Here is a 25,684-nt window from a genome sequence, read left to right as displayed (position 1 = left end):
TCGTCCTAAGGATGCACTAATGTAGAATGTACACAGGGCACACTGAACACACGCCACAAGGGTGCTAGGTAAACATTGCTACCAGCAAAAGGTCAGGTTCGGAGCGGACTCTTCAGGAACTATCTGGTTTTACTTAACTTAATCCTACTCACTTATTTATGTATTTGTTTATTTATTTGAGACAGTGCCTCACCATGTAGCCCTGGCTTGGTCTGGAATTCACAATGTAAACCAGGCTGACCTGGAACTCATGTAGACCAGGTTGGCTCCAAAGTCACAGGTATCCGTCTGTCTCTGCCTCCCGAGTACTGGATTAAAGGTGTACACAGGCTTGCTGAATTTTATTTTTGAGACAGGCTCTAACTATTTAGCCCAGGATGGTGTCACATAAATGGCAATACTCAGACTCAGCCACTCGTGTGCTAGGATTATAGGCATGAACCACAATGCCCAGCTAAAACTGTCCTGGCAACTAGCCTCACTGTGCTCTATTTTGTATGCGGGGTACTGGGATTGAATCTAGAGCTTCAAAGTCAGTCTACCACTGACTGAGCTACAGCCCCAGCCCGCCAGTCGGGTTTCATAAGCCTTTCGAGTTTATAAAAACACACATGTAAACTGGTAAAAATCCATGTGTCCTGATTACACTAGACTGCAGTTATACAACCTCTTACCATGTGAGAAACTGGGGGGCGGGAGGTGTTATCCCCTGTAGTTGAACATAAATCTACAATGACCTAAAAACTGAGGAGAAAAAACCAAAAGAGCATTTCCTTCTTGGCAGAGAAAACTAAGTGCATACCTTTCAAACACATAAATGACCACTCAGAGCATGCACAAAACGCCTCCTACAAAAGCTGGGAGTGGCGGTGCACGTCTGTAATCTCAAGCCCTTGGGAGGCTGCGGCAGGAAGATGAGTTCAAGGCCACCGTGGGTGACCCAGCAAGGTCCAGTCTCAAAATACAGTAACAATGCCAGCGAACTCACAGGGCGTGCCTCCGGGAGGTGCTTGAGGCCTGGGCTCAGCGGCTTCCCTTCTCCTGTGCTCTCTGAAGACTCCTGTGAGTGCGCTAAGGGTGCACTCGGAGTGAGCTACTTCCAAGAGCTGGCTCTGGAGCTGCCCGGGGAGCCCACTGCGAAGAGCAGTGGGTACACTCCGCCTTCTTAGCACAGGACTTTAATTCACGAGAGGGGAGCGCTGTGCTATCCCTGCCAGCCAAATGGTTACGGGAGGCTGCAGAGTGCAAGAAGGACAGACGGGCGTTCTAAACTCCAGAAGCTGGCCCCTAAAAATAGGCTCTGGAGCTTCCAGAAGGCTCAGCTCCTGTCCTGTCACCCGGAGATAACACTGTCCTCCACCCCATCCGCCCAGGACGAGGGAAGGCATGATAAGGAGATGAGAACACACAGACAAGGGACACCCGGAAGGGGAGGGGTGAACGCTTGGCAGTGTGGGCTCCCTGGGGAGACCCTGCAAGAAGCACAAGGGGCTGGCCTTGCCTTTGGGTAAGCTACAAGAACTGGGGAAGCAAAGTGCTTATGGAGCGCACAGTCCAGCGCCAAGGTCTCCAAGGACACGGATACTGCAGCCTCCTCACTGTGGCTTTGCCCTCTGGGGTTTGATGCCATAGCTAACCCAGGCCTGGAAATACTAATAATATCTGTCTTGACTCTAATCCACCTGCCTCTGCCTCCCGAGTGCTGAGATTAAAGGAGTGAACCACCACCATCCAGCAATTCTTTCATAAAAAAATGATGACATCTCTTTCTTCACTGGGGGTGGGCACAGGTGCCATAGCACGTGTGGAGGTCGGAGGACAGCTTGAGAGAATTGCTTTTCTTCTTCTACCATGTGGGTTCCAGGAACTGAACTATCGGCAGGTTTGGTGGCAAGCACCTTCCCCCGGCTAAACCATCCTGTCAGTCCTGTAATAACTTACTGCAGGATATTATTATGATTATTCAGGCTTATTAAGTCACAGACATCTAACTGTGTCTAAGATATAGATTAAACTTGATCACAGGTCTGTGTGCACAGGGAAAAACCTGTGTGTGTGTGTACGTCTGACACCATCTGCAGTTTTGAGCATCTGCAGGGGGAGGGGATGCTGGCATGGGTCCCCACAGGTATGGGAGAAGCAGTACACACAGAATCATACGGTGCAGCCAGCCACTCTGAAGTTGCTCTTGGAAACAGGGTTCCTCCTCAGCTTGCCTCAGGGAGGGCATCCCGTCACAGGAGAGGGCTGGTCAGTCACTCTCTGCAATCCCTTCCCCGTAGGGTGCGGCTGGGAGGGAGCCAGCCCCCATCCTACTCAGATCGAAGCTCCAGAGAATATTTTGGCCACAAAGATCATCCTGCCTGGTTGCCTGTCTTTGGGAGATAATCATCTGTTTTCAAGAAACTGAGGTCATGGTGGAGAAGCAGAGCTATTCCCGGAAGGGACAGTGTGAGGAAGTTCACCTGAGCTAGACAGGCCCAGCAAGGCACCGGAGACCACAGCGAAGGCGAGAGCACCACCTGGATGTCAGAAAGTCCAGGGAATCACTGGAATTAGAGGAGAGGCTGCGCCTGTATTTCTTTTCTTCTTTGAGTTTTGTCTTTGATATTTTTGTTTGTTTGTTTAGACAATGTCTTCCTATGTAGTCTGAGCTGTCCCGGATCTCACTATGTAGACCAGGCCGGCCTTTGAATTCATAGAGATCCTCCTGGCCTCTGCCTCTTGCGTGCTAGGATTAAGAGTATGTACTGCCACAGCTGGGTGTTATTTTGGTCTTTGAGACAGGAAGACACGCATCTCAAACTGTCCTCAAACTCCTCGTGTAAACAAGGATGACCTTGGGTTCCCTATCCTCCTGCCTCCACCTCTATACCTGCTAGCTCCAGTCTGTGTTGAACTAGGGACGGAACCTTGAGCTTTGTACATGCTAGGCACTCTATGACTGAGCCACATCCCTTTCTGTATATACGTCATTTACAGACCATCTCAATAGTCAGCCTTTTCTAGGCAGAAAGCAATGCCATCAGTGAGAAAAACAGAAGGCAGAGTGGAGCACACAGCACCGTTCTCTGGAAGAATCGCCAGCTCTAGAAAGATCTTCTAACCAGGAAGTCCCTGGAGCCAGCACTGATGGGAGTTTCCCACTGTCACCCATCTACCCGCCTGTCTCACTCACCGGTGGATATAGTGTGGCCTTTGTGCTGGACGAGCTGCTGGATGAGGCCCCTGTGACGTGATTGCGGTCATAGAGGGGCACGCTGCCCCGCCCCCCGACCAGGCTCATAGAGCTCATCATGGACTTGCTGCACGGGATGCCTGTGGGAAGGCAAGGCAGGTCAGAATGAGCAAACTCCCGTCTCGGGTCCTGATGCCCATGAACTCCTACTCAGGTCAATGTGTCCCAGCTGACACTGTCTCTACCTCCTGCAGGTCTTTGGCTATATCTGGGGCAAGCTATCCAGGTCTCTATAAAACATGTAGACTTGGCCGGGTGGTGGTGCACACCTTTAATCCCAGCACTCGGGAGGCAGAGCCAGGCGGATCTCTGTGAGTTCAAGGCCAGCCTGGTCTACAGAGCGAGATCTAGGACAGGCACCAAAACTACACAGAGAAACCCTGTCTGGGTGCGGGGGGGGATGGGGATGCAGACTCATAGTAACTCTTGAGAAGCTTGCAGAAGGGAACCCTGGAGGGGCTGACTGCAGAGCACACCACACAGACAGAGCCCAGGTATCCTGAGAATGCTGAGATGGTGATACCATTGCAGCCCCTGGCAAGTCCTGCCCTCTACCCCCAAGATGAACCAGAGGTCACATCAACCTCTGGACACCGCAGTTCAAGAAAGACACAATAGGTCAGGAAGGAGAGGGGAAGCCAGGGCTGTATAGGTTCAGGCCCAAAGATGGGCACACCAAGCTACTGATAGGATTTGAAGCAGAAAGCGTCCCCCCTGGGCACCTGCAAACACAAGCTGTATTTCTGTGTATGGCTTTCCAGGCTCTTCCCACACAACTCAACCAAACCAGCTCCATTACAGAGAGAACGCTTCGGGCTCCTTACCTGGGAAGGGGCCGTGCTGTGAGCCACCTGGGGCTATGAAGTTGAGGGGCACGTGAGGGGTCCCACTGACATACTCATGGGGAAAGGGGCCGTTGGCCCCAGTGTAGCGCTGGCACATGACTCGCTGGCAGACAAAGTAGACCCCGCCCATGACGAAGAGGGACAGGATGATGCCAATGACCGGCCCGATAGCACTGCTGTGGGCCGGGATGTCATCGGAGGGTGGCTTGTTGATTTCTGTTGGAGAGATCACTCACATTAACTCCAAAGTGAGGGCATCCCACAGAGAACATGCTGTCAGCCCTAGAGGGGCTGCCTTGGCCTGAACCCCAGGACCTGCAGGAAGGAGCAGATGAGCTAGGGACATGGGATACAGCTCACTTTGGGACCACTGCCTGCTGTTCCGGGGCCTGCCAGAGGGCTCGCCCCTTTCCTCTGCCTCTCTTCCAATGGCCTGAACTGGGCTCACGTGCTTTGCCCAGCAGCATGCTTGGTGGAGGTTGGCAGCAAGTATTACCGAGTCAGCCCATGTCATGGTGTGAGAGAGCTGGATGGGGTGATCTGGAGTCGGGTGTGAGCAGCTGGGTACGAGTCTATAGGTGTCTATTGGGGGCAGAGCAGCTCTTGTATCATCCCAATTGTAAGGCCACCAGAGCGTGAAAGACATGTCCCTGATTCAGCTGGCAAAAGTGTATTTACCTTGGGACCCAACATTCCCAAAGATATCAACTCCATTCCTTCTTAACTGACCATAACATGAAAGAGCCGGAAAAAAGCTTTTGTCTCAGAAGATGGAGCCTGAGTATGGAAAGTGTCACCAAACACACCAGGCCTATGGCAGCCCACGTACAGATCTTACCAGATGGGGCGCCTGCCCAGCAGAAGAAAGGGGACATCAGCAACCCCAACTCTGTCATCTAAGCCAGGCCACTCGAGAGTCAGTGCCCAAAGCATCTAAGCTGTGATGGTTTCTGAGTCCATGAGGAAACTTCCTTCTCCCAATATGCCCTCCTCTCCAGCAGTAGAGGGCTAAGCTCTGGTCCCCATGTGGTAAATGGAGCAGCCCCAGGCAGAAAAGCATTACATCTTCCCTCGAGTTCCAGTTCCTTCCTGTCTGATTGGCAGTCTTTAAAAACCTTACCTGACTGCCCCGATCACCTATTATCTAGCACTAACACTCCTCACATGCTTGGGCATTAGTCCACGTTACTCAAGGGTCATGTATGGCATATATATACATATGTACATATACATATATGTAATATGTGTAAAATGTACACATTTCTCTTTTCGTAGGCCACATGCAAGCTCAGGGCTCCTGGCTGTGGGGCAGATGGTACCAAGTAAGGTCCCGGCAGTAAACGTGTGGCTGCTACTCAGACCTGAGGCACACTAGCTCAGTCAGGCAGACTGCCCAGGGTCCTGTCTCTGTGTTTTCCTGCCTTGCCAAAACTCCATCCTCAGTTAGGACCCCCACAGCTCAGCTTCCGTGTCTAGCTGCTGCCTCTCTCTGATAGCTAAGTGCTGTCAACCTGATACAATCTAGGATCACCTGGGAAGAGAGTCTGAGCGCAGGCTAGTCTAGATCAAGTTGGCCCGTGGGTATGTCTGTGGGAAACTGTCTTGATTACATTAATTGATGTAGAAAGACCCAAACTACTGGGTTTGGGTCCTAAATGGTATAAGAGAGCTGATTAGCAGGCATGCAGGGATTCATTCTCTCTTCTTGACTGCGATCAGCTGTGTCAAGGCCCGGCTTCACCTGCCCGCAGGGGTGGAATAGAACCTGGAACTGACGGAAGCCAAATAAACCCGTTCTCCCCAGGTTGCTTCTCTCAGGGCATTCCATCACAGCCACAGAAACAGAGCTAGAACCCTCACTAAACTTCCCAGGTGCCTCAGGTCCCTGCCCAACCTCCACACCAGACAGACCCCAAGCCATTGGAGGACCTGCTTGGAAGCACTCACCACACATGAGCTCATCAGATCCGTCAGCGCAGTCGGGGAATGAGTCACACTGCTGTTTGATGAGGACGCACTGGCCGCTGGTGCACCGGAACTGATTGGGCAGACAGACAGCTGTGCGGGAGAAAGAGGCAGTGCTCAGAGGAGCCGGAGGGCAGCAGCTGTGCCTGGCCCCAACCACAAAGGCCTGAGTCCTGATTTGGAGCCAAGAGCAAGAACATTTTCTGGGACCCAGCTAGGGAGATCATGGAAGACTCCATCTCACCCCAGCACAACCCCTGTTCCAAGGTCTGTTCAGTGCCAGAGTGAACAGGGACGTGAACATGACGGTAAGGAAGAGACCGTGATGCCAGCCTGCCCCGAGGAGGCATGTAGCCCGAGTCTGAGACAGTGAAGTGGTCCAGGACCAAGCAGGTGAGGCTGGAAGTAGAGTCGGCAGAAATGTCGTTTCCCCAGTGCAGGTGGGCTGGGGCACGAAGGTGGAGGTCCAAGACCATCTCCTCTAACATGTGGGAGGAGAGTGGGCAGGGAAATCTGCTGAGTTACGGCACCTTGAGGAACACCTGGTGCTTAGGCGTCATTTCCCACAACCACCCATCTGGACCCCCTCCTGACATGCCCCAGGTGCCTGACCTGGGAAAGGAGACAAGGGCACTTTGTCCTTCCTGGAAGTGGGGGCCAGCACCTGCTATTGGTGGTATATCTCACACCAGGGGGAGTGAGGGCCGGTGAGTGGGATGAGGGAGGGAGGGATTCTGAACTGATCACAGGTGACACTCTGAAACTAGAATTAGATCCTATTACTGGCTCTGCAACCAACCACCCAACTCCCCTGTCTAGCATGAAGAGTGCCCACAGGTAGAGCCAGGCATGCCAATGTACCCTGACTTACAAACATAGGCAGCTAGCTGGGTTTGGCACAGGTGCCAGCTCCTGGCCCATGGCCTCCACCAGATCCCCCAGAGCACTGGTGAGCAGTAAAGCCACAGCCACACAGAGAAACCCACCACAGTCACTCCAGACCTCGTGCCCTGCAGAACGTCTGTTCTTGCTGAATGAGGATGGAGGACAGTGGCAGACAGCATCTCGGTCATCGAGAACATCACCCAGGGGCTTTGGGCAGAGACAGTAAGAGTGACCACAGGAACAGCTCAGTGACAGATCTGCCTATGGTGCTGAAAACACGTGGCAGATGACCAAGGACAGTACAGGTCACGTATTAGAGGGTCAAGTGCAAAAGAGATATATTTCATTGGAAAAATCTAAAGACGGGCCAGTGAGGGCTGGAGACATGTCCACAGTTAGGAGCACTGGCTGCTCGCCCAGGTAACCTGAGATCAATTCCCAGCACCCACATGGCAGCTCACAGTCATTTGTAACTCGAGATCCAATTGATCCAACACCCTCTTCTGTCCTTGGTGAGCACCAGATATGAACATGTGCACATACATACATGTAGGTAAAACACACATACACATAAAATTGAATTTTAAAAAAAATTTAATTAAAGGCTGGCCAGTGAGATGGCTTAGTGCAGAGTTTCTCAATTTGGGTTCCAACAACCCTTTGACAGGGCTCACATATCAGATACCCTGCATGTCAGATATTTATATTAAGATTCATAACAGTAGCAATAGCAAATTTACAGTTTTGAAGTAGCAACAAAAGAATTTTATGGTTGGGGGTCACCACAACCAGAAGAGCTGTATTCAAGGGTTGCTGCTAGGAAGGCTGAGAACCACTGATATAGTGGACAAAGATGCCTACAGCCAAGCCTGATGACCCGATTCCTGGGACCCACACGACTGAAGGAGAAAACTGACAGCTGCAAGCTGTTCTCTGACCTCCACAAGCACAACATGGTACACACACACACACACACACACACACACACACACACACGCACGCACGCACGCACGCACGCACGCACGCACGCGTGCGCGCACGCGCGCACTTGTCCTTAAAGAAAAGGCTGAGAAAGTACCTCAGCTGATAGAGTGCTTGCACAGCATGCAGGAAGCCCTGGGTTTGATCCTCAACATAGCATAGACGACTTGTGGTAGTGTTCACCTATAATCCTAGCACCCAAGGAGTAGAGACAGAAAAATCAGAAGTTCAAGGCCAGCCGGCAGTGGTGGCGCACGCCTTTAATATTAGCACTTAGGAGGCAAAGGCAGGTGGATCTCTGTGAGTTCGAGGTCAGCCTGGTCTACAGAATGAGTTCCAGGACAGCCAGAGATACATAATGAAACTGCCTCAAAAAAAAAAAAAACAAAAAGTTCAAGGCCATCCTTAGCTACATAACAAACTCAAAGTTATCCTGGGCTACAGGAAACCCTGTCTCAGAAGCAAAATAAATAAATAAATAAACAAAAAGTATATAGTTATGCACCTATGAAGATCGTGCTGGTCAAAGTGGCCCAGGTGGCCAGTGTTATCCCACTGATTGCACAATGTCACACAACACGGCCTTTGAAGACAAGACTGTAACAGGGAGCGAGCCGTGGCAACACCCAACTGAGTGCTGGATTTATCTTGCGTTTCTGTAGAATTCGATACCAAATGTGGAAATATGAGACAAATTCTCAGCCTGTCTTTAATAACCACCAGTCGGGTAGAGGGGGTCATGCAGAGCATTTCTTCAGGTTGTACCTAAAACTCACCTTATGTGTTCCCATCAGGAGGACCTGCCTATTCAGCTGCTTTCTAGCACCCCTACTTGAGGAAGGCAGGATGGAGGGAGCCTCATGCTTGGTGTACAGGAGGGAAGGACAAATGGCTTTGGGGGGGGGCCTGGGTGGGAGACGGCAGCCAGGGTGGGTAGGGGAGGGCCTCACCATCGCAGTTAGCTTCATCAGAGCGATCCTGGCAGTCGGCCTCACCATCGCAGCGCAGGCGCAGGTCCACGCACTGGCCTCGAGCGCAGGGGAACTGGGAGGCAGAGCACACTGGGCAGCCTTCCTCGTCGCTCTGGTCGGCACACTCGGGGAAGCCGTCGCAGCGCCAGGCTCCAGGGATGCAGTCAATCTCACCAGTGGCACACGCAAACTGATCAGGGGAGCAGGTAGGGGGCTCTGGGAGGCGAAGGAGACCACAGTCACGCAGGTTCTGCCCAGTGAAGCACACAACTGCAGGAAGCCATGGGACTGGCTTTCATGTAGCAGGCTGGCTTCGAACTTGCTGTGTGGCCAAGGATGACCTTGACCTTCTGATTCTCCTGCCTCTACCTCCTGAGTACTGGGATTGCAAGTGTGCACCACCAAATCTGGTTTACACAGTGCTAAGGACTGAACCCAGGGCCTTGTTCATGTGTTCTACATCCTCAATACATTTTTCTTTCTTTCTTTCTTTCTTTCTTTCTTTCTTTCTTTCTTTCTTTCTTTCTTTCTTTCTTTCTTTCTTTCTTCCTTTCTTTCTCTCTCTCTCTCTCTCTCTCTCTCTCTCTTCTCTCTCTCTCTCTCTCCTTCCTTTCTTTCTTTCTTTCTTTCTTTCTTTCTTAGCCTGTGTGCACGTGTATGGTGCATGCACCTACGCAGACATGGATAGCATCCTTTTCTATCACTCTCCACCCTATTCCTTTGAAACAAGGTCTCTCACTGAACCTACAGCTAGGCTGCCTCTCTCCTCATAGCACTGGGGTTACAGGTGCCACCACACCTGTTACGATATGGCTGCTGTCGATACAGACTCAGGTGGTCATGCCTACAGAGCAAGTGTTCTTACCCACTGAGCCCCCACGTCTCTTTTCTATGGTAAAGAGCATGGACTGACTGGATCTAATAAATCTTTCTAGATTATTCCATTCCCCATCTTCTCAAGGGCACATAAAACATTCACCAAGACAGAGTCCAGAACACATAGCAGCCATAAAGCACTTCATTATATTTAAAGAACAGAAATCCCACAAGGGAATCTCTCAGACCACAGTGGGATTAAAGGAGAAATCAGAGCAGAGATAGCTGGGACATTCCTAACTATCTAGAGAGCAAACAAATCCTTCCAGACAAGAATACTTACCATTGAGTCAACCTGCACCTCACAACACACTTCTAAACAATACCCGGCTGAAGAAGATGTCTCTCAAGGTTTTTTTTTTTAAATATTTCAACTACCAGGGTGGGGATCAGTACATGCCGCACAAGCCTGAGGACCTGAGTTCAATCCCAGCACCCAGTGTGAAAAGCCAGGTGTGGTGGCACATGCTCATAACTCCAGTGCTGGGGATGCAGAAAGTGGAGGTTCCCAGGGGCCACTGGACAGACAGCCTAGCCTAAGTGTCCAGTCCACTTCCCAGTGAGAGATCATGTCTAAAAAAACAAGGTGGATGCTGAGGAATAACAGCCTAGATTAACCCCTTGCCTCCACAGCACATGTACACACACAGAGACACACACAGACACACACACACACACACACACACACACACACACTCATCTAGAGATCTGAAAACTAAGGGACAACTTATTAAAATCTGTGAGATGCAGGAAAAGCGCACACACAAGTGTTAAAAGCTTTGGGGGTCCCACGCCACAGGGACTGTCATCTTAAAGCATGCAGGGCAGTGAGGTGGCTCCCTACTCCAAAGTCCCAACAGAAGGCAGCAAGGTCTCACTTACCACCACAGGTCAGCAGGTTCTGCAGGAGCACGAGGTGGACTGGGCATGAGCAACGTGGTGTTCCGTCACCCTTGGCAATGCAGATGTGGGAGCAGCCACCATTGTCTCGGGCACACGGATGGGCTGCTGTAGGGACGAAGCAGGATAGAGTAAGGTCATGCTCTCCCTTCCTCCTCAGAGCTCATGTGTGCAGAATGGGAAGGCTCCTACAGAAGACCATCTCACTTGATCCCTTCGGCAGCCCTGTTGATCAATACTGATATGGAAACTGATAGAAAAACAAGTCTTGGAACTGAAGAGATGGCTTAGTGGTTAAGAGCACTAGCTGTTCTTCCAGAGGACCAGGGTTCAATTCCCAGCACCCACATAGCAGCTCACTACTATCTATAACTCCAGTTCAAAGAGACCCAATGCCCTCACACAGATATACATGAAGGCAAAACACCAATGCACATAAAAATAAAAAGTTGTTTTTTTTTTTAAATGAATGGAGTCTGGCAGCACTACTATACTGTGAACACACAGCTGTCATGTTGCCACATTCTTGAAGGAGAGCTTACCCAAGAATTCCCTGTCCTTGTCACTGTTGGGGTCCGAGAAAAGCCCCCAAGAAAGACCAACAGCCACGTATGCAATTTAGCAAGAGCGTTTATTTCCAGCATGATGGGGTGGCAAAGAGTGAAAGGAGGGTGGGGGTGGGGGTGAGGTGTGTCGCAAGCTCCTTTTAAGCGGAGTTAGGGGAATTCCAGAGAGGAGGCACTAATCTGGTGCTGATTGGTAGAGGGAAGATTAGTCTGGGAGTTGATTGGTAGCAGGCTGTAGTGGTTAGGGTTCTATTGGTGGTGGTTGGGGGTGGGGGTCTACTGTCTATGGGCTTGTTGATGAGAGGGTAAGGAAAGCTATCTTTAGCTAGCAGAAGGCTGGGGGCACCTGTTGATTGGTTGCCCCTAATTTATGGTTTTCCTGAGAATTGCTTGCTCAGCTCTAGCCCGTTCTAGTGAACTGAAACTGAGGCCTGGTCCATGCCAGGGCAGCTAGGGGAGCCTGTTAGGGCCCTGGCCTGGCCATCCAGTCCTTTCAGGTACCTGGTACATCTCATGTTAAGTCTCCACACGGACATTCCAGTCCTTACCCTGGCTCACTAAAGGCTACCTGGTTCTTCTGTCCCCTCAGCTATAAGGCAACAGGGACAGTGCCTGGCTTTCTGTGGACCTTATCAGGCAAGAGCTGTCACCATTCCAACTATTCCACGGTCATTCTGAAGGCCTGTGACATCTAGGCGCCTGTGACTTTGCAAGAAGCCAGGAGAACAGAGATATCCTGTGAGCTTTGTTTACCGAGACAGGGTTTCACTATGTAGCTCTGGCTAACCTGGAACTCATTATCTAAACTAGACTGACCTCAAATTTGCTACGATTCTCCTGAGTGCTGGGATTGTAGGTGTGCACCAACGTGCCTGGCTAGAATGCGGATGTCCTATTCTATATCTGCAGATACACAGACTGAGCAGAAACGATTTGTCCAGAGAGCTCACTTCCCCAGGATCCCAGTGACCCAGAGGACAGAAAACCTGCTGCTATCCAACCCAGGTGGCTAATTCCCTGCTTTAGAGCTCAACCCAGCTTTGAGCAGATTGCCTAACCTCCCCGCTCCCAAAAGGACTTGTATTCCATATGATATTCTACAGATTTTGGTTATGGATTCCCAACCTCTAGGGTTGAGCAAGAGAAACGACAGATGACCAAGTCAAGGGCTCTGGCCTCAACCAACCCAGGCTGCATGAGAGGGCAACTAAGCATGGTCAATAGACCACCCTCCTCCTTACACAGTAGAATTACCGTGAGGCAGCTCAAGAGACATGTTGATATGACAAGCATGGATCCAGCTAACTATGAATGGCACCCAACACAAAATCAGAAACTTACTTGAAACATGATGATCGGGCCAGAGAGGTGGCTCAGAAGGTGAGGGAACTAGCTGTTCAAGTTTGGCCACCTCAGTTCAGCTTTTTCTCAATTTGACAAAAACTAGAGTCATTTGAAGAGGGAAGGGACCTCAAATGAAGAACTGCCTCTGACAGATTAGATTGGCCTGTGGGCATGTCTCTGGGGGCATTTTCTTGATTACTGAATGCAGGAAAGCCGGTCCTGGGCAGTATGCCTGGGCGAGTGGTCCTGGATGGTATATGAAAGCAGGCTAAGCAAGTCATGGGAGCAAGCCACCAAGCAGTGTTCCTCCATGTCATCTGCTCAGTTCCTGCCTTGACTTCCTGCCCTGACTTCTTCAGTGATGGACTGTGACCTGTCACCCAAACACAGTTGCTTTTGGTCATGCTGTTTATCACAGCAACAGGAAAATATTTAGGATGCCCACATAAGGGATGAAAGAGAGACACAACTCCACAGAGTTGTTCTCTGACCTGCACATGCTCCATGGCATGCATGCTCCCATCCACACACACACCATACATACATATAAATAAAAACAAAAAAACAAAAACATAAGGGTATTTGGGGGGGGGGAACTGTGTGATTTTCAAGCATGAATTCTGTAGATGACAACATTTTATCACATTGTCAAAAGTTGAACACACATGAACAAGGGATGCAGGAGATTCCACCATAGTCCCAGCAAAGGGACAGCCAAGGGGAAAGCTGAATCCTGGAAGCAGAATTAGCAGGTAGCAGGAGAGATTCCAATGAAGGGACAGGGGAAGACAGGGAGCAGAGAATGGCTACAGGTGCTGACCTGCTTAGCACCAAGGGCCTGCAGTGAGGGGCCTGGACCGTATGGAGGATAAGTAGCATGGGGGCGGGAGGCGGCCCCAGTTCTGAACCCTGAGAAAGCAGAGTGTGCTCCTGGGCAAGAGGGGAAATCAGGGATTTAAGCAGCTGATAAGAAGGGCTGCCATGTTTGGACAAGCACACCAAAAAGGCTTTGTGCCAGCCTGTGGAGCAGCCAGAAGGCTCCTTTCTCTTTGTCTTTAATTGGAACCCAGGGACTTGCGCTTCCTAGGAGAGGGACACTGAGGCATTCAGAGTGGGCCTAGCTGGAGATGTAGCTCAAGGGTAGAATACTTATGCAGCATGCATGAGAGACCTGAATTCAACCCCACAGACTGAAAAAACAAAACAGCTGGAGCCTACTGGGGAGTCTTTGGAATACTGAGAGTATGTCTCCAAAGGAGGTAGTGGGAACCCATCTCTCCCTCTGTTTGGGTTCTGTGAAGCATGTAGCCTTGCTTCATCGATCATACAATCATTGCTATAATGTACCCTGCCTCATCAGACCCAAGAGCAACACAGCTGTGCCCACATGTTCTCGTTCTCTCTCTCTCTCTGTCTCTCTGTCTCTCTGTGTCTGTCTCTCTCTCTCTCTCTCTCTCTCTCTCTCTCTCTCTCTCTCTCTCTCTCTCTCTCTCTCACACACACACACACACACACACACACACACACACACACACACACACGGAATTCCAGCACCTGAGGTTGAGGCCAGAGAACTGTCAAGAATTCCAGGCTAAGCTGGGTTACCTAGAGAGAATGTATCTTAAAAGGAAACAGATAGATGACAGATGGATAGGTTGGGATTGGTAGGTAGGCAGGTAGACAGACAGTCAATCAGACAGACAGACAGAATTAAAAACAAACACAAACACAAAACAGGCTTGGGGACTACTGTACAGCAGCAAACAAAACTGACGGCCGAGAGGAGTTCCCTGGACACATACTGGCCTTCAGTGCCGAGCCAGGGCTGATTCAGGAGTTCATAAGCAGTGTCACCCTCCCCCCAAGGGACCCCACCACAAATTCTGTCCCCTCGCACATACAGAACTCCTCCAGGCTGACTTCCTCCACGGCGTGGATGCCCGTCAGGTGGGTGACACGGCCCTGAACCCTAGTCCGCTTGTCCCCCGTGGTCTTCTCCACACGTTCAATCATCTGCTGCTGGCGGTCGATCCAGTAGAGGTGTCTGCCCAGCACCGTCAGACCCACTGGCTGCACGATGTTGGCATCTTCTAGGGTCAGGCGGTTGGCCCCTATGGGTAGCACAAAGGCTCCATGAGTGGGAGAAAGGGAAGAGCCAGACCACTGGACTCAGGAGAATAGATTTAAAGAGAGGGCCACGAGGGAGTCTGGGGTACTTCTGTCCTCTCCAGAGCTGGGAGCTGGAGCAGATACCATGGAATCAGCCTGCTCCCACAAGGGCTGGCCTAGGATTCAGGATTATACCATATGGTCACTGGCCTCTATAAACATGGTGCTTCCTTGTGGTGTGTGTAATATTTATGTGGAAGAGGTATGTGTATACATGTGTGTGCATACATGTGAAAGCCAGAAGTCTCAATCATTTCTCCATCTCGTTTATTTCTTTAAGGTTTGTTTTTAATTACAGTGTCCAAGGAGGCCAGAAGAGGGCATTGGATCTCCTGAAGCTGGAGTTACAGATGGTTGTGAGCTGTCATGCTGGGATTGAGAACTAAACTCAGGTCCTATGCAAGAAGAGCCAGTGCTCTTAACCACTAAGCCATCTCTGCAGCCTTATTATTATTATTTACTACATTTATTTGTGTGTATCTATGTGGTGGGAGGGGTTCATGCCACAGAACACCTGCAGAGGTCAGAGGACAACTTGTAGGAGGAGTCAGTTCTCACCGTCACCACGTGGATCCTGGGGATCAAACGCCTGTCATCAGGCTTGGTGGCAAGGGTCTTTACCCACTGAGTCATCTGGCTGCCTCTCCACCTTATTTTTTGAGAAGATCTCTTACTGAAACTGGGGCTCACTGATTTGGCTAGACTAGCTGGCCAGAGAGCCCAATGGGTCCTGTGTCTGCCTTCCCAACACCGGGATGCCAGGCATGTGCCACAGTCCCTGGTTGTGCTGGGTACTGGGGATCAGAGTTCAGATCCTTACGCTGCACAACTGAGCCACCCCCCCAGTGACCCAGCTTTTATTAGATGAAAAGGTGCAAGGATCCAGCACCCCCTAAGTACCGAATTCTGCTTCTCCATAGTCCAGGGCTCCAATGCAGCCCCCCCACCCCCCGTGGTGTTAGGAAAATGCATGAACATACAGAGCTGCAGCATAATGCCAGGTTCACAGCAGGCCCAGGACAAGGTGGTGGCTGCTACCCCTACTGGTGGCAAGGAAAGCTCTTGCTCTTTAAGGTCATGGGAGCGTCACACCTACAGGATGGTAACAGCGGACTCAATGACTGGAAATATCCAGAATGCATACCCGACAGGTCACAGCTTTCGATGCGCTTTAGGTCTGCATCTACCCAGAAGAGCTTTCCCAGAGCGTTGTCCACCACGAGGGCCACAGGACGGATGAGGCCCGTGGTGAAGAGGACCTCACGTTCTGTGCCATCCAGAGAGGCCCGCTCAATCTTGGCTGCGTGGTCCTGCATGTTGGTGAAGTACATGTACCTGTGGAAATAGTGCATGGAAGCAGTGGGTGAAGAAGCAGGTGCTGGAAGCACTCACTGCCCCCATCCACAGTACCAGCCCAGCCCAACCCTACTGCCATCCAATCAGCAGCCCCAGCCTCTCACAGTTGCTCCTAGAGGCTGATGAGCCACATCTCATGGGGGGGTGGAGTGGTAGTATCCCTCAAATTCATGCTACCCTGGAACTCAGGATGTGAGCTTCTTTGAAAATATGAGGATTGAGATGAAACCCTTATGTGTGAGGGTGGGCCCCAAATCCAGCTGAGAGGCTGCTGAAGAGAAATAGAGACAGCCATAGAGCACAGAAAGGCAGTGTGATCAGAGAGGCAGCCTGGGGTGATGGGACAAGTCAAGGAATGTCTGCAGCCACCACAGCTGAGACTGTCCCCCACCACATCAGAGGAAGGGGGTCCTGCCAATACCTGGGCTGTGGACCTCTGAGTTCTGCGACAGTAAGTGGATTGTAGCCACACGACATTTGTCTATACCCCTGCCCAACTGCCAAGGTGCATGTCTACACTGAAGCCCGTCTCCTCAGAGAGTGCTCTCTCAACTCCTGAACAGCTGTCCTCCAGGAAGTAGGGTTCCACTTGAAGGCTGAAATACTGACACCACCGTCCTCCTCAGGATCACAGAAAAGGACACCAAGACTCTGAGAGTCTGCATCACCTGCCCACAGCCATGGGGCAGTGAAGTGCAGGAGTCAGGATTTGAACTCTGGCATCCCTGCCCTGCTTTCCATGTCATAGATAACACCTGCTTTACATGTCAGCCCTGCAGGAGTTAAAGGCCATCATGCTCCTGCCTGAGGCTTTGCCAGCCCAGCTTTCTCTTGAGCTTCACGGGCATCTGTCCCAGTGCCCTCTCCCAGACCAGGTACTCTGAGGACCAACAGATTCAAGGCATGACACATTTTGAGTTGTGTCTGGGGCAGAATGTGTGCAGCCCCAAAGACCAAGTTGGACAGGTTACAGACACAGGCCCATGCAGCAGGGTTCATACCCGAGAGTTCTCCCACCCCCATCCAAACTTCACCTTCTGTTTATGTGCTGGGATCCTGAGTATCATGCTGAAAACTTTGCCTAGCCCCTAACAGGCCAGCACCACAGGTCCTTAGGGGCCAGCGAGTGACCTACAGGCCTGAGCAGGAGGCAGCCCTCACCCCAGTGCCTGGCCACGCTGGGGCACCTACCCTCGCTCAGCATTGACAGCGATGGCCCTTGGCTTGTCACGGTCCCCTCGAAGCACCACTCCCATGGCATCCCCATCCAGCCGGTGGACATTGATGGTGTTGGTGGCCTCACAGGTCCAGAAGAGTGTCCGGCTGTAGATGTCAATGCTGAGGTCGTGTGGCTGTCTGTCTGGGCTCAGACTCTGGCTGGGAGAGGTCAGCATGGAGAGCTGTGGGAGGGAAGCAGAAGCAGCTTGCACCACACTGCCGTGCACAGTGAGCCCGGGGGAGAGCAGAAGTCCCAAGTTCAGCCTCAAAGTCAAGATTCCAATAAGTCTGGGGCATTTCTTCCAGACTTGGCTCTTTAAAAACAAACGTCTGTTTGATTTTGTGCATGTATGTGTGTGCATGCACATTTCCCAGCACACACGTGGAGCTCAGAGGACCACGTTGTGAGAATTGGTTCTTTCCTTCCACCATGTGGGTCCTAGGATGTGAACTCAGGTCATCCATCAGGCGTGATTTCAAGCACTTTTATCCACTGAGACATCCTGGTGGCCCTCAACTTAGATCTCAATGGTATGCCCACTTAAGAATGCACAGAGCAGCTGGGCAGTGATGGCACACACCTTTAATCCCAGCAATCAGGAGACAGAGGTAGGCGAATCTCAGTGAGTTTGAGGCCAACCTGATCTACAAAGTGAGCTCCAGGACAGCCAGGGTTACCTTCCTCAAAGAATGCATAGAACAACCAGGAAGAAGTCCAGCACAACTTGGGACTCCAGGCCCCAAGAAGGAGTCCACTAGAGGACACTGGCAGGCTGTCAAGCAGATAGACACAGGACCCGAAGCCCAGCATCTATCCCTTCATTCCCACTGTTTAGGACTCAGGCTCGTGGCTTTGTAAGCTCAAACCTTGTTTGTTTGATTCAGCAGCCAGAATAGTAGGAATGGAAACCAGAGGACTACCTCTTTTCTCACCAGACCCTATGGAGAAGGGACCCAGGCTGCCGAGCCAGGCAAGGGGCAAAGGGCAGGGGCTGGGGCTCTTGGGGTGGGGAGGGTGAAGCAGGGCAAGGGCATGTAGCAAGTGATGGATGGGTAGACAGAGATGCAGGTAGGGGTACCCAAGGGAACAGGGCAGAGAAGCAGAGGAAGGTGTGGCCCCGTAGGAAGGTGTCTGGGGAAGACAGGAGGACTGGGACAGGTGGCTCCGAGAACCACAGGGACTTGCGGGAGATTTGTACCGTGGAGCGGTCGTTCTTTCAGGGAAGCTACAGTCATCAGTTAGCTCGAGATGACAGCCTGGAGTCACTAACCCGGCCTGGGGTTAAGGTGACTCATGCTCACCACCAACAGAGATTAGGGGTGATGTGGGGGGAGAGGGCTGTAACTGTGACTTGATAAACTGACAAGGCAGTGGGGATTTTTGTGATGGGCCTTGTGATGGTTCATCTCATCTGTCAACCTGACGACATCTAGAATTTACCTGGGAGATCACCTGGCCTCAGGGCAAACTGGTGGGGGGTTATCCTGACTGGGTTAATCTAGGTGGGAAAGCCCACGATGGGTGGCACCATTCCCTGCCTAGGATTCTGGGCTTCATAAAAAAGGCGTCAGCGAGGGTGACTGGTAAAGGTGATGAACCTGAGTTTGCTCTCTGGAACGCACATGGTAGAGGGAAAGAACAGACTCTCCCAAGTTGCTCTGTGACCCCACCCCATGCATGGTGTAGCACATATGACCTGACTCAATAAAAAATAAATGTAAAAGATAACTTAAAAGGAAAGGAAAGCACAGTATCCACCGCTCTCTTCTGCTGCTGCTGCCTATCTCACAAAGTAGTCCTGGCTAGTCTGAACAGCGCACAGAGGTCCAGCTGCCTCTGCTTCCCAAGAGCTGGGACCTGGCACTCTGTTTCTGGACTATGGATACAATGTGACCAACACCCAAACCACCACCTCGGCTTCTGCTTCCTTAGCTGGAGCTCCAACAGACTGTACTTTGAACTGAGACAATCCTTTCTTCTGTAAGTTATTTTCATCCGGGTGTTTTATCACAGCAACAGAAAAGTAACTAAAACAGACATCCGGCTCAAAGGGATCCTACTAATCTCCAGTCACCGCCTGGCCCAAACAACAAAAACCAAAAACTACATTTTCTAGAGTTTCCAGAGAAGATCTGTAAAGCAGCCATGGAGTAAGCTCTCCCTCAGCTGTCACGAAGCATCAGTTGTCATAACTACACTGGTAAAGGGGCCGCTGGGTTCTACGGCTTTTGTAAAAAGGCATCTTGGGAAAGCCCCCTGAGGCAGGCTCAGTTCTCCATTACATGTATCCTTCCTGAACTGGTCAGGCGCAGCTACAGCCCTGCTGGATTTGAAAACTATAGGCTGACTGGATGTGGTGGTGCACGCCTTTTATCCCAGGACTTTAGAGGCAGAGGCAGGGGCGTGAGATCCAGGCTAATCTGGTATACACAGCAAGTTCCAGGACATACAGAGAGATACCCCGTCTCCAAGAAGGAGGCGGGAAGTGGGGAGGGGGAGAGAGAGGGAGAAAGAGAGGGAGGGAGGGGGAGACAGAGAGGGACTGGCAGAATGGTTCCATGGGTAAAGACGATTGCTACTAAGCCTGACACTGGAGTCTGATACCCAGGATTCATATGTTGAAGGAGAGAGCGGACTTCTGTAAGTTCCTCTGACCTCCACATTTAAACCACATGACCTGCTCACACACATACACATAACTAAATAAATAAATAAACATAATAAAATTTTAAGGAAAATTCAGGACTAGCATTTGATACTACACAATTTCATTTAAGGGAAACACAAAAAGAATGAAGAAACGGTGGAGTAGCACACAAACGTGGCCCCAGTACCCACGAGATGGCAAACAGGAAGATAAGGAGCCATCCTTGGCTACATACTGAGTTTGAGGCCAGCCTGGGATACAGAAAAACCTGTCTTAAAAAACAACCAAGGGTAGAAGAGGTGGGTCAAGGGTTAAAGAGCTGGCGGCACACATGAGGACTGGAGTCAGGAGCCTCGGAAAGTCACACAAGTGCAGGGTGTGAGCACGACAGGCCCAGAGGGTGGAGACGGGACCCCAGAGCAAGCAGAGCAGCAAGACTGACCGAGAGACCCGCTGTGAATAAGATGGATGATCGGTAAAGGTGATTCCCAGCATCAACATCAGGACCACTCCCCGCAACACACACACACTCATGTGCACAAAAACAGGTGCCCTACACATGCAAAACAGACAGACAGACAGACAGACAGACACACACACACACACACACACACACACACACACACACACACACACGGAGAAAAAAGGTGAATATAGACACTTGTCCTGGCATGTGGCTCCAAGAAGAACAGAGGACACTCATACCTCCATTCATACGCTATGAGCCACATCCAGCCGCACCCGCAGCCAGAACTTCCTGCCCTGCTTCCCATGATGTTCCCATTTCATAAGGCCCACATACTGCAATCCCTGAAGCTCCACACCCACAGATGTAGGAGGGACTGGCCAAGCAAAAGGGAGTGTTGCTCCAACACTCCCAACAATCCCCTCCTGCTTTCTACGTATCACTGACAGAGACTGGCAGGGGGAGGGTTAAAGTTATTATTTATTTTTATGTGTATAAGTGTTTTGTCTTCATACTTATCTGTGTACAATTTGCATGCCTGGTGCCCAACGAGGCCAGCAGAGGGCACTGGATCCCCTAGGACTGGAGTGACAGACAGTTGTGAGCCATGTGGGTGCTGGGAATCAAACTCAGTCTTCTGGAAGAGAAGCCAGTGCTCTAACCACTGAGCCCTCACTCCAGGCCCACCCCTCTTTGTCCCACAAGCCCAACCGTTTCTGTTGGGTGATTTGGCACAGGCCTGTGACTTTCAGGATGGTGTTTACTACATTACAGAATTAACTGCACATGAGACAGGCTGGGAAAAGCACTTGCCATGCCAGCCTGAGGGGCGGCACCCACACAGGAGGGCTGGGCACGGTGGCATGCGTCTGTAATCCTAGCACTTGAGAGGTGGAGACAGGCAGACCTCTGGAGCTCACCACCCACCAGCCTAGCCTAATCAGTGAGTCCCAGGTCCCCATGAGAAACTCCTGTTGAATGACACCCGCTGCTGCTGTCTCATTCCCACACGTGCACACACACACAGACACGCACCAAGACTGACAGCATGGACTCCATAAAATACAGGACGCATGTAGTGTGACCCCTGATCCTTTGAGCGTGGCCCACCACCACCCAACCCCCCACCCTTATCAACTGGGAAATCCAGTTTCTCTTCACCACAGTCCAGGGCTTCACATGCCCAGGATCACACCCACAGTTACATAATAACCAGAGTCCAAATCCTTGTTTGTCACGAGCCCTGCCCAGAAAGGGGGAGCAGCTGTAAGTCGCACCCTGCCTCCAGCACACCCTGCCCCCAGGGGCACCTGCCTGGGTACCGTCGTCCTTGGCCCTCTTGATGTTCTGGCGCCCATCCACCCAGTAGATGAACTTGTCCAGCGGGTCATAGTTGATGGCTTTGACATTCCTCAGCCCATGCAGGGGCAGGACAAGGTCCGGGCTGAGCTGGTCATCGGGGATCATCCGGCTGATGGCAAATTTCTGGCTGAACAGCAAGAAGGTGGAGGGCGCTGGAGTGGGACAAACAGACCGAGCGCCGAGCATCAGCAAGCTGAGGGCGCTGGAGCGGGACAGACAGACTGAGCAGAAAGCGTCAGCAAGTGCAAGCAAGGGGCTGGACAAACAGACTGAGCAGCAAGCATTGCAAGCTAGGGTCTCAGGACAGACCGACAGGCGAAGCACCAAACATCAGCAAGCTGAGGGCACTGGACAGAAAGACCGAGCTCCAAGCATCCGCAAGCACAAGCCAAGAAGCTGGACAAACAGACCATGTGGCAAGCATCAGCAAGCTAAGGATGCTGGACACAGACCGAGTGGAGAATATCAGTGAATGGAAGCTGAGAGGCTGGGGCCAGGAGCAGAGCAGCCAATGCGGTTACAGACCAGTACCTGCTCCCACAGGACCCCTTAGAGAAGAAAGAACACAGAGCTCTCAACTGGCCTAAGTGACGGGCCATTTCACTCTCATTATCACGGCTGTTTCTGTTATCTTCCCAAAGTCTGTATGGTTGTTCTGAATAGATCAATGCTTTTTTTTTTTAAAGACAGGGTCTCATGCAGCATAGCGTGGCCTTGAACTCCGATTAGCATTCAAGATGGTCTTGCACTCCTCATCGTCCTGCCTCCACCTCTCAAGCACTGGGACTACAGGTGTGCACCACACTCAGTCCTGCCACACTAGGATTGACCCAGTGCTCTGTGCATGGTAGGCCAGCCCGCAAGCTACATCCCCAGTCCCAGAGATTAGTTTAGGATTTGTTTTTATTGCTTTGTAAATTATATGCACGTGTGCAGGTGTGACTGTGAATGCAGATGCCCATAGAGACCACAAGGGGGAAATATTGCTTTTGGAGAGATCAAAAAGCAGGCTGGCTTCTTCCCAGCAGGGGGCAATGTCCTGAGGCTCCAGACCAGCTGCCCAGATTCAGAAACTGTGGCACCAGAGGTATGGAAGCCAGCAGGCAGTCTCCAGGAACAGGGGGTTAAGGTGGGTCGTTTGAAATCCAAGCCACTGTCCCGAGACCCCAGGAAGTAAGAGTTCATGCTTCTGCACCTCTACCTGCCCTTCGAGAGCACAGCCCCAGCACAGTACGGGCACACACAGCACTCAGGAAGGCAGAGGCAAATGGATCTCTATGAGTTTGAGGGCAGTCTTGTCCATATAGCCAATTCCAGACCAGCTATATATTAAGATTTTGTCTCAAAAAAAATCATGGAGAAATGGCTCAGCAGTTAAGAGGGCTGGCTGCTATTCCAGAGGATCTGGGTTCAACTCCCACAACTGTCTGTAATGCCTGTTCCAGAGCATCCAAGGTCCTGGCCTGGCCTCCCTGTGTACCACACATACATGTGGTACACAGACATACATGTGGGTGAAACACAGACATACGTGTGGGTGAAACACCCACATACATAAGATAATAAAATTAAGCAAACAAAATCAAATCACAGCTCCTGGGAGGCCAAGCTCTGGCCCTGGACCACTGCAGACAAGCTCAATGTCAGGCACATTTTCTGTCCTTCCAACTTCAGGGTCCGCACTGATTCAGCATGGAAGGGCGACACAGCTCCTATGGGGGCTGCACAAGACCCTAAGAACTGTCCTGTTATGTGCAGGGGCCAAACTCTCTCTGGCTCTCTGCCAACATCACAGAAGACCGGCTGACAGGACACACCTGTGCTCACAGAGGGCTATGAGGAAGTCGCCCTCTGACCTCCCGAATCCCACTTTCCTACCGTGGATGTGAGACCACATCCACACCTAAGGGGACGGTCAGCACAGGACTCCACAGGCTCCTCTGGAGTCACCATCAAGTGGTCAAGAACGCAGCCTCAGGAGCCACTGTGGTGGTTCCGGCCGGCTCAGCTGTGCAGGCTTGAGCGGGTTGCTACACAGCTCTGTGCACCAGGTTCCATGACTGGGATACTCAAGCCTGCGAGCCTGAGGCTCAAGTGAGTGCCACCAGGAGAAGCACTGAGGATAGTGCTGGAAATACACTGAGATGTCCCCCCATCTCCGAAATGAGTCTACATTCAAAGATCCCCCCGAGAGAACAAGGCAGCAGAGGGGTTGGCCCTCACCCAGTCAGTCTAGTAGTACGTAACCGGTTAGGACCATGAAGCCTGTGCAGTGTACGACCCGCCCAACCATCCTTGTACACAGGATACCCCAACTTAAGAAGCTCTCTTCTAAGATGGGCGGTGATGGTGCACACCTTTAATCCCAGCATTCTGGAGGCAGAGGCAGGTGGATCTCTGTGAGCTCAAGGCCAGACTGGTCTACAGGGTAAGTTCCAGAACAGCGAGGGCTACACAGAGAAACCCTGTCTCAAAACAAACAAGAAGAAAAAAAAAAAGAAAAGAAGCTCTCTTCCAGCACAGCCCACAGCGCCAGTTGTTCCAAAGGGCTAAGGCATGGGCCGTGCAGAGGGATCAAGGCACTTACGGCTGCAGTTGCGGCTGCTGGGGTCCAGTGTGTAGTGTGACGCACAGCCACAGCGGTGGCCCCCGGGGATGGCAAGGCACAGCTGCCCACACTGGCCATTGCTGTGCACACAGTCATTGAGGCCGTCCTGACGGGAGGAGTGGAACACCAGGATGTCCATGACGAAGTCCAGGTGGCCCTGGATGAGGGTGCGGTTCTGCCCGCTGGTCTTGTCGGCCCGCTCGATGCTGTGCAGGTTCCAGTCCGTCCAGTAGATGTAATCGCTGTACTGGGTCAGGCCAAAGGGGTAGGGCAGATCGTCAGCTATCACCATGCGCTCCTGACCTGCGTGGGGACACAGTGCACAAGTCAACAGGAGAGCGGTCAGGCCAATGAGCTCAGGGAACTTCAAGGAGAGGTGAGCCGACCTTGATTTCCAGAAATCTCAGCCGAGCAGGGAAGCCTGTCAGTGGTGGCATATACCTTTAATCCCAGCACTCGGGAGGCAGAGGCAGGTGGATCTCTGAGTGTGAGGCCAGCCTGGTCTACGGAGATAGTTCTAGGGAAGCCACGGGTACACAACAAAGAAAGCCTGTCTCAACAACAACAACACACCCCAAAAAAATAACAACAACAAAAACCAATTCTCCATTCATCCATCTATCTGGTCTTGTATATATCAGGCTAGACTTAAATTCCCTATGTAACCAAGGATGACCCTAACCTTCTGATCCTCCTGCCTCCACCTCCTGAGTGCTGGAATTACAGGTTACATCATCATACCTAGTTTATGTGGTATGGGGGATGGGGACTGACCCCAGGGGCTTCATGCATACGTGGCAAGAACTCTACCAACTGAGCTACATTCCAGTCAAATATTATTTCTGTTTGTTTTTTTGTTTATCGAAACAGGGTTTCTCTGTATAGCTTTGCGCCTTTCCTGGATCTTGCTCTGTAGACCAGGCTGGCCTCGAACTCACAAAGATCCGCCTGCCTCTGCCTCCCAAGTGCTGGATTAAAGGCATGCACCACCACCGCCCGGCCAAATATTATTTCTAAAAAGCAAAAACAAGTACAAAAATATTCAGATTCTAAAAATGAATATCATGCATTTAAAACTTAGTTTTTGAATACAAAGTTTATAAAGAGGTGTGGCCACAGAGGAGCTTATGCTGCTGGGTGGTGGAGGCCGGATCTGGCCCTGAGGAGCTCTAAAGTGCCCTTGCTGGATGATCTCAGGCAAGTCCTATGACATACCCAGCCTCAGCTTCCCCACCAATGAAAAGGCCTACCGTGTAGTAGAAGGTGAAATACCAGTTCTGGCTCAG

The 25,684-nt window shown here is 51.4% G+C and overlaps 1 protein-coding gene across 2 annotated transcripts in view; it reads right to left on the bottom strand.

Annotated features, from left to right (window-relative positions):
- Positions 1-25,684, bottom strand: part of Lrp5 (LDL receptor related protein 5) — a 106,684-nt gene that overhangs the window by 4,396 nt on the left and 76,604 nt on the right. For both annotated transcript variants that reach the window (XM_028871616.1, XM_037208596.1), the window contains 10 exons: positions 24,378-24,701; positions 21,743-21,942; positions 17,288-17,496; positions 15,885-16,075; positions 14,473-14,682; positions 10,644-10,769; positions 8,865-9,101; positions 6,031-6,141; positions 4,063-4,299; positions 3,179-3,318 (listed from right to left, as the gene is read on the bottom strand). In XM_028871616.1, coding sequence (XP_028727449.1) covers positions 3,179-3,318; positions 4,063-4,299; positions 6,031-6,141; positions 8,865-9,101; positions 10,644-10,769; positions 14,473-14,682; positions 15,885-16,075; positions 17,288-17,496; positions 21,743-21,942; positions 24,378-24,701 — 1,985 coding nt within the window. The remainder of the gene's footprint in view (positions 1-3,178; positions 3,319-4,062; positions 4,300-6,030; positions 6,142-8,864; positions 9,102-10,643; positions 10,770-14,472; positions 14,683-15,884; positions 16,076-17,287; positions 17,497-21,742; positions 21,943-24,377; positions 24,702-25,684) is intronic.

This window comes from Peromyscus leucopus, chromosome 1 (assembly GCF_004664715.2).
Source record: "Peromyscus leucopus breed LL Stock chromosome 1, UCI_PerLeu_2.1, whole genome shotgun sequence".
Classification (NCBI taxonomy): Eukaryota; Metazoa; Chordata; class Mammalia; order Rodentia; family Cricetidae; genus Peromyscus; species Peromyscus leucopus.
The sequence above is the reverse complement of the archived record's forward strand: the minus strand, read 5'-3'. Positions and strand labels throughout refer to the sequence as shown.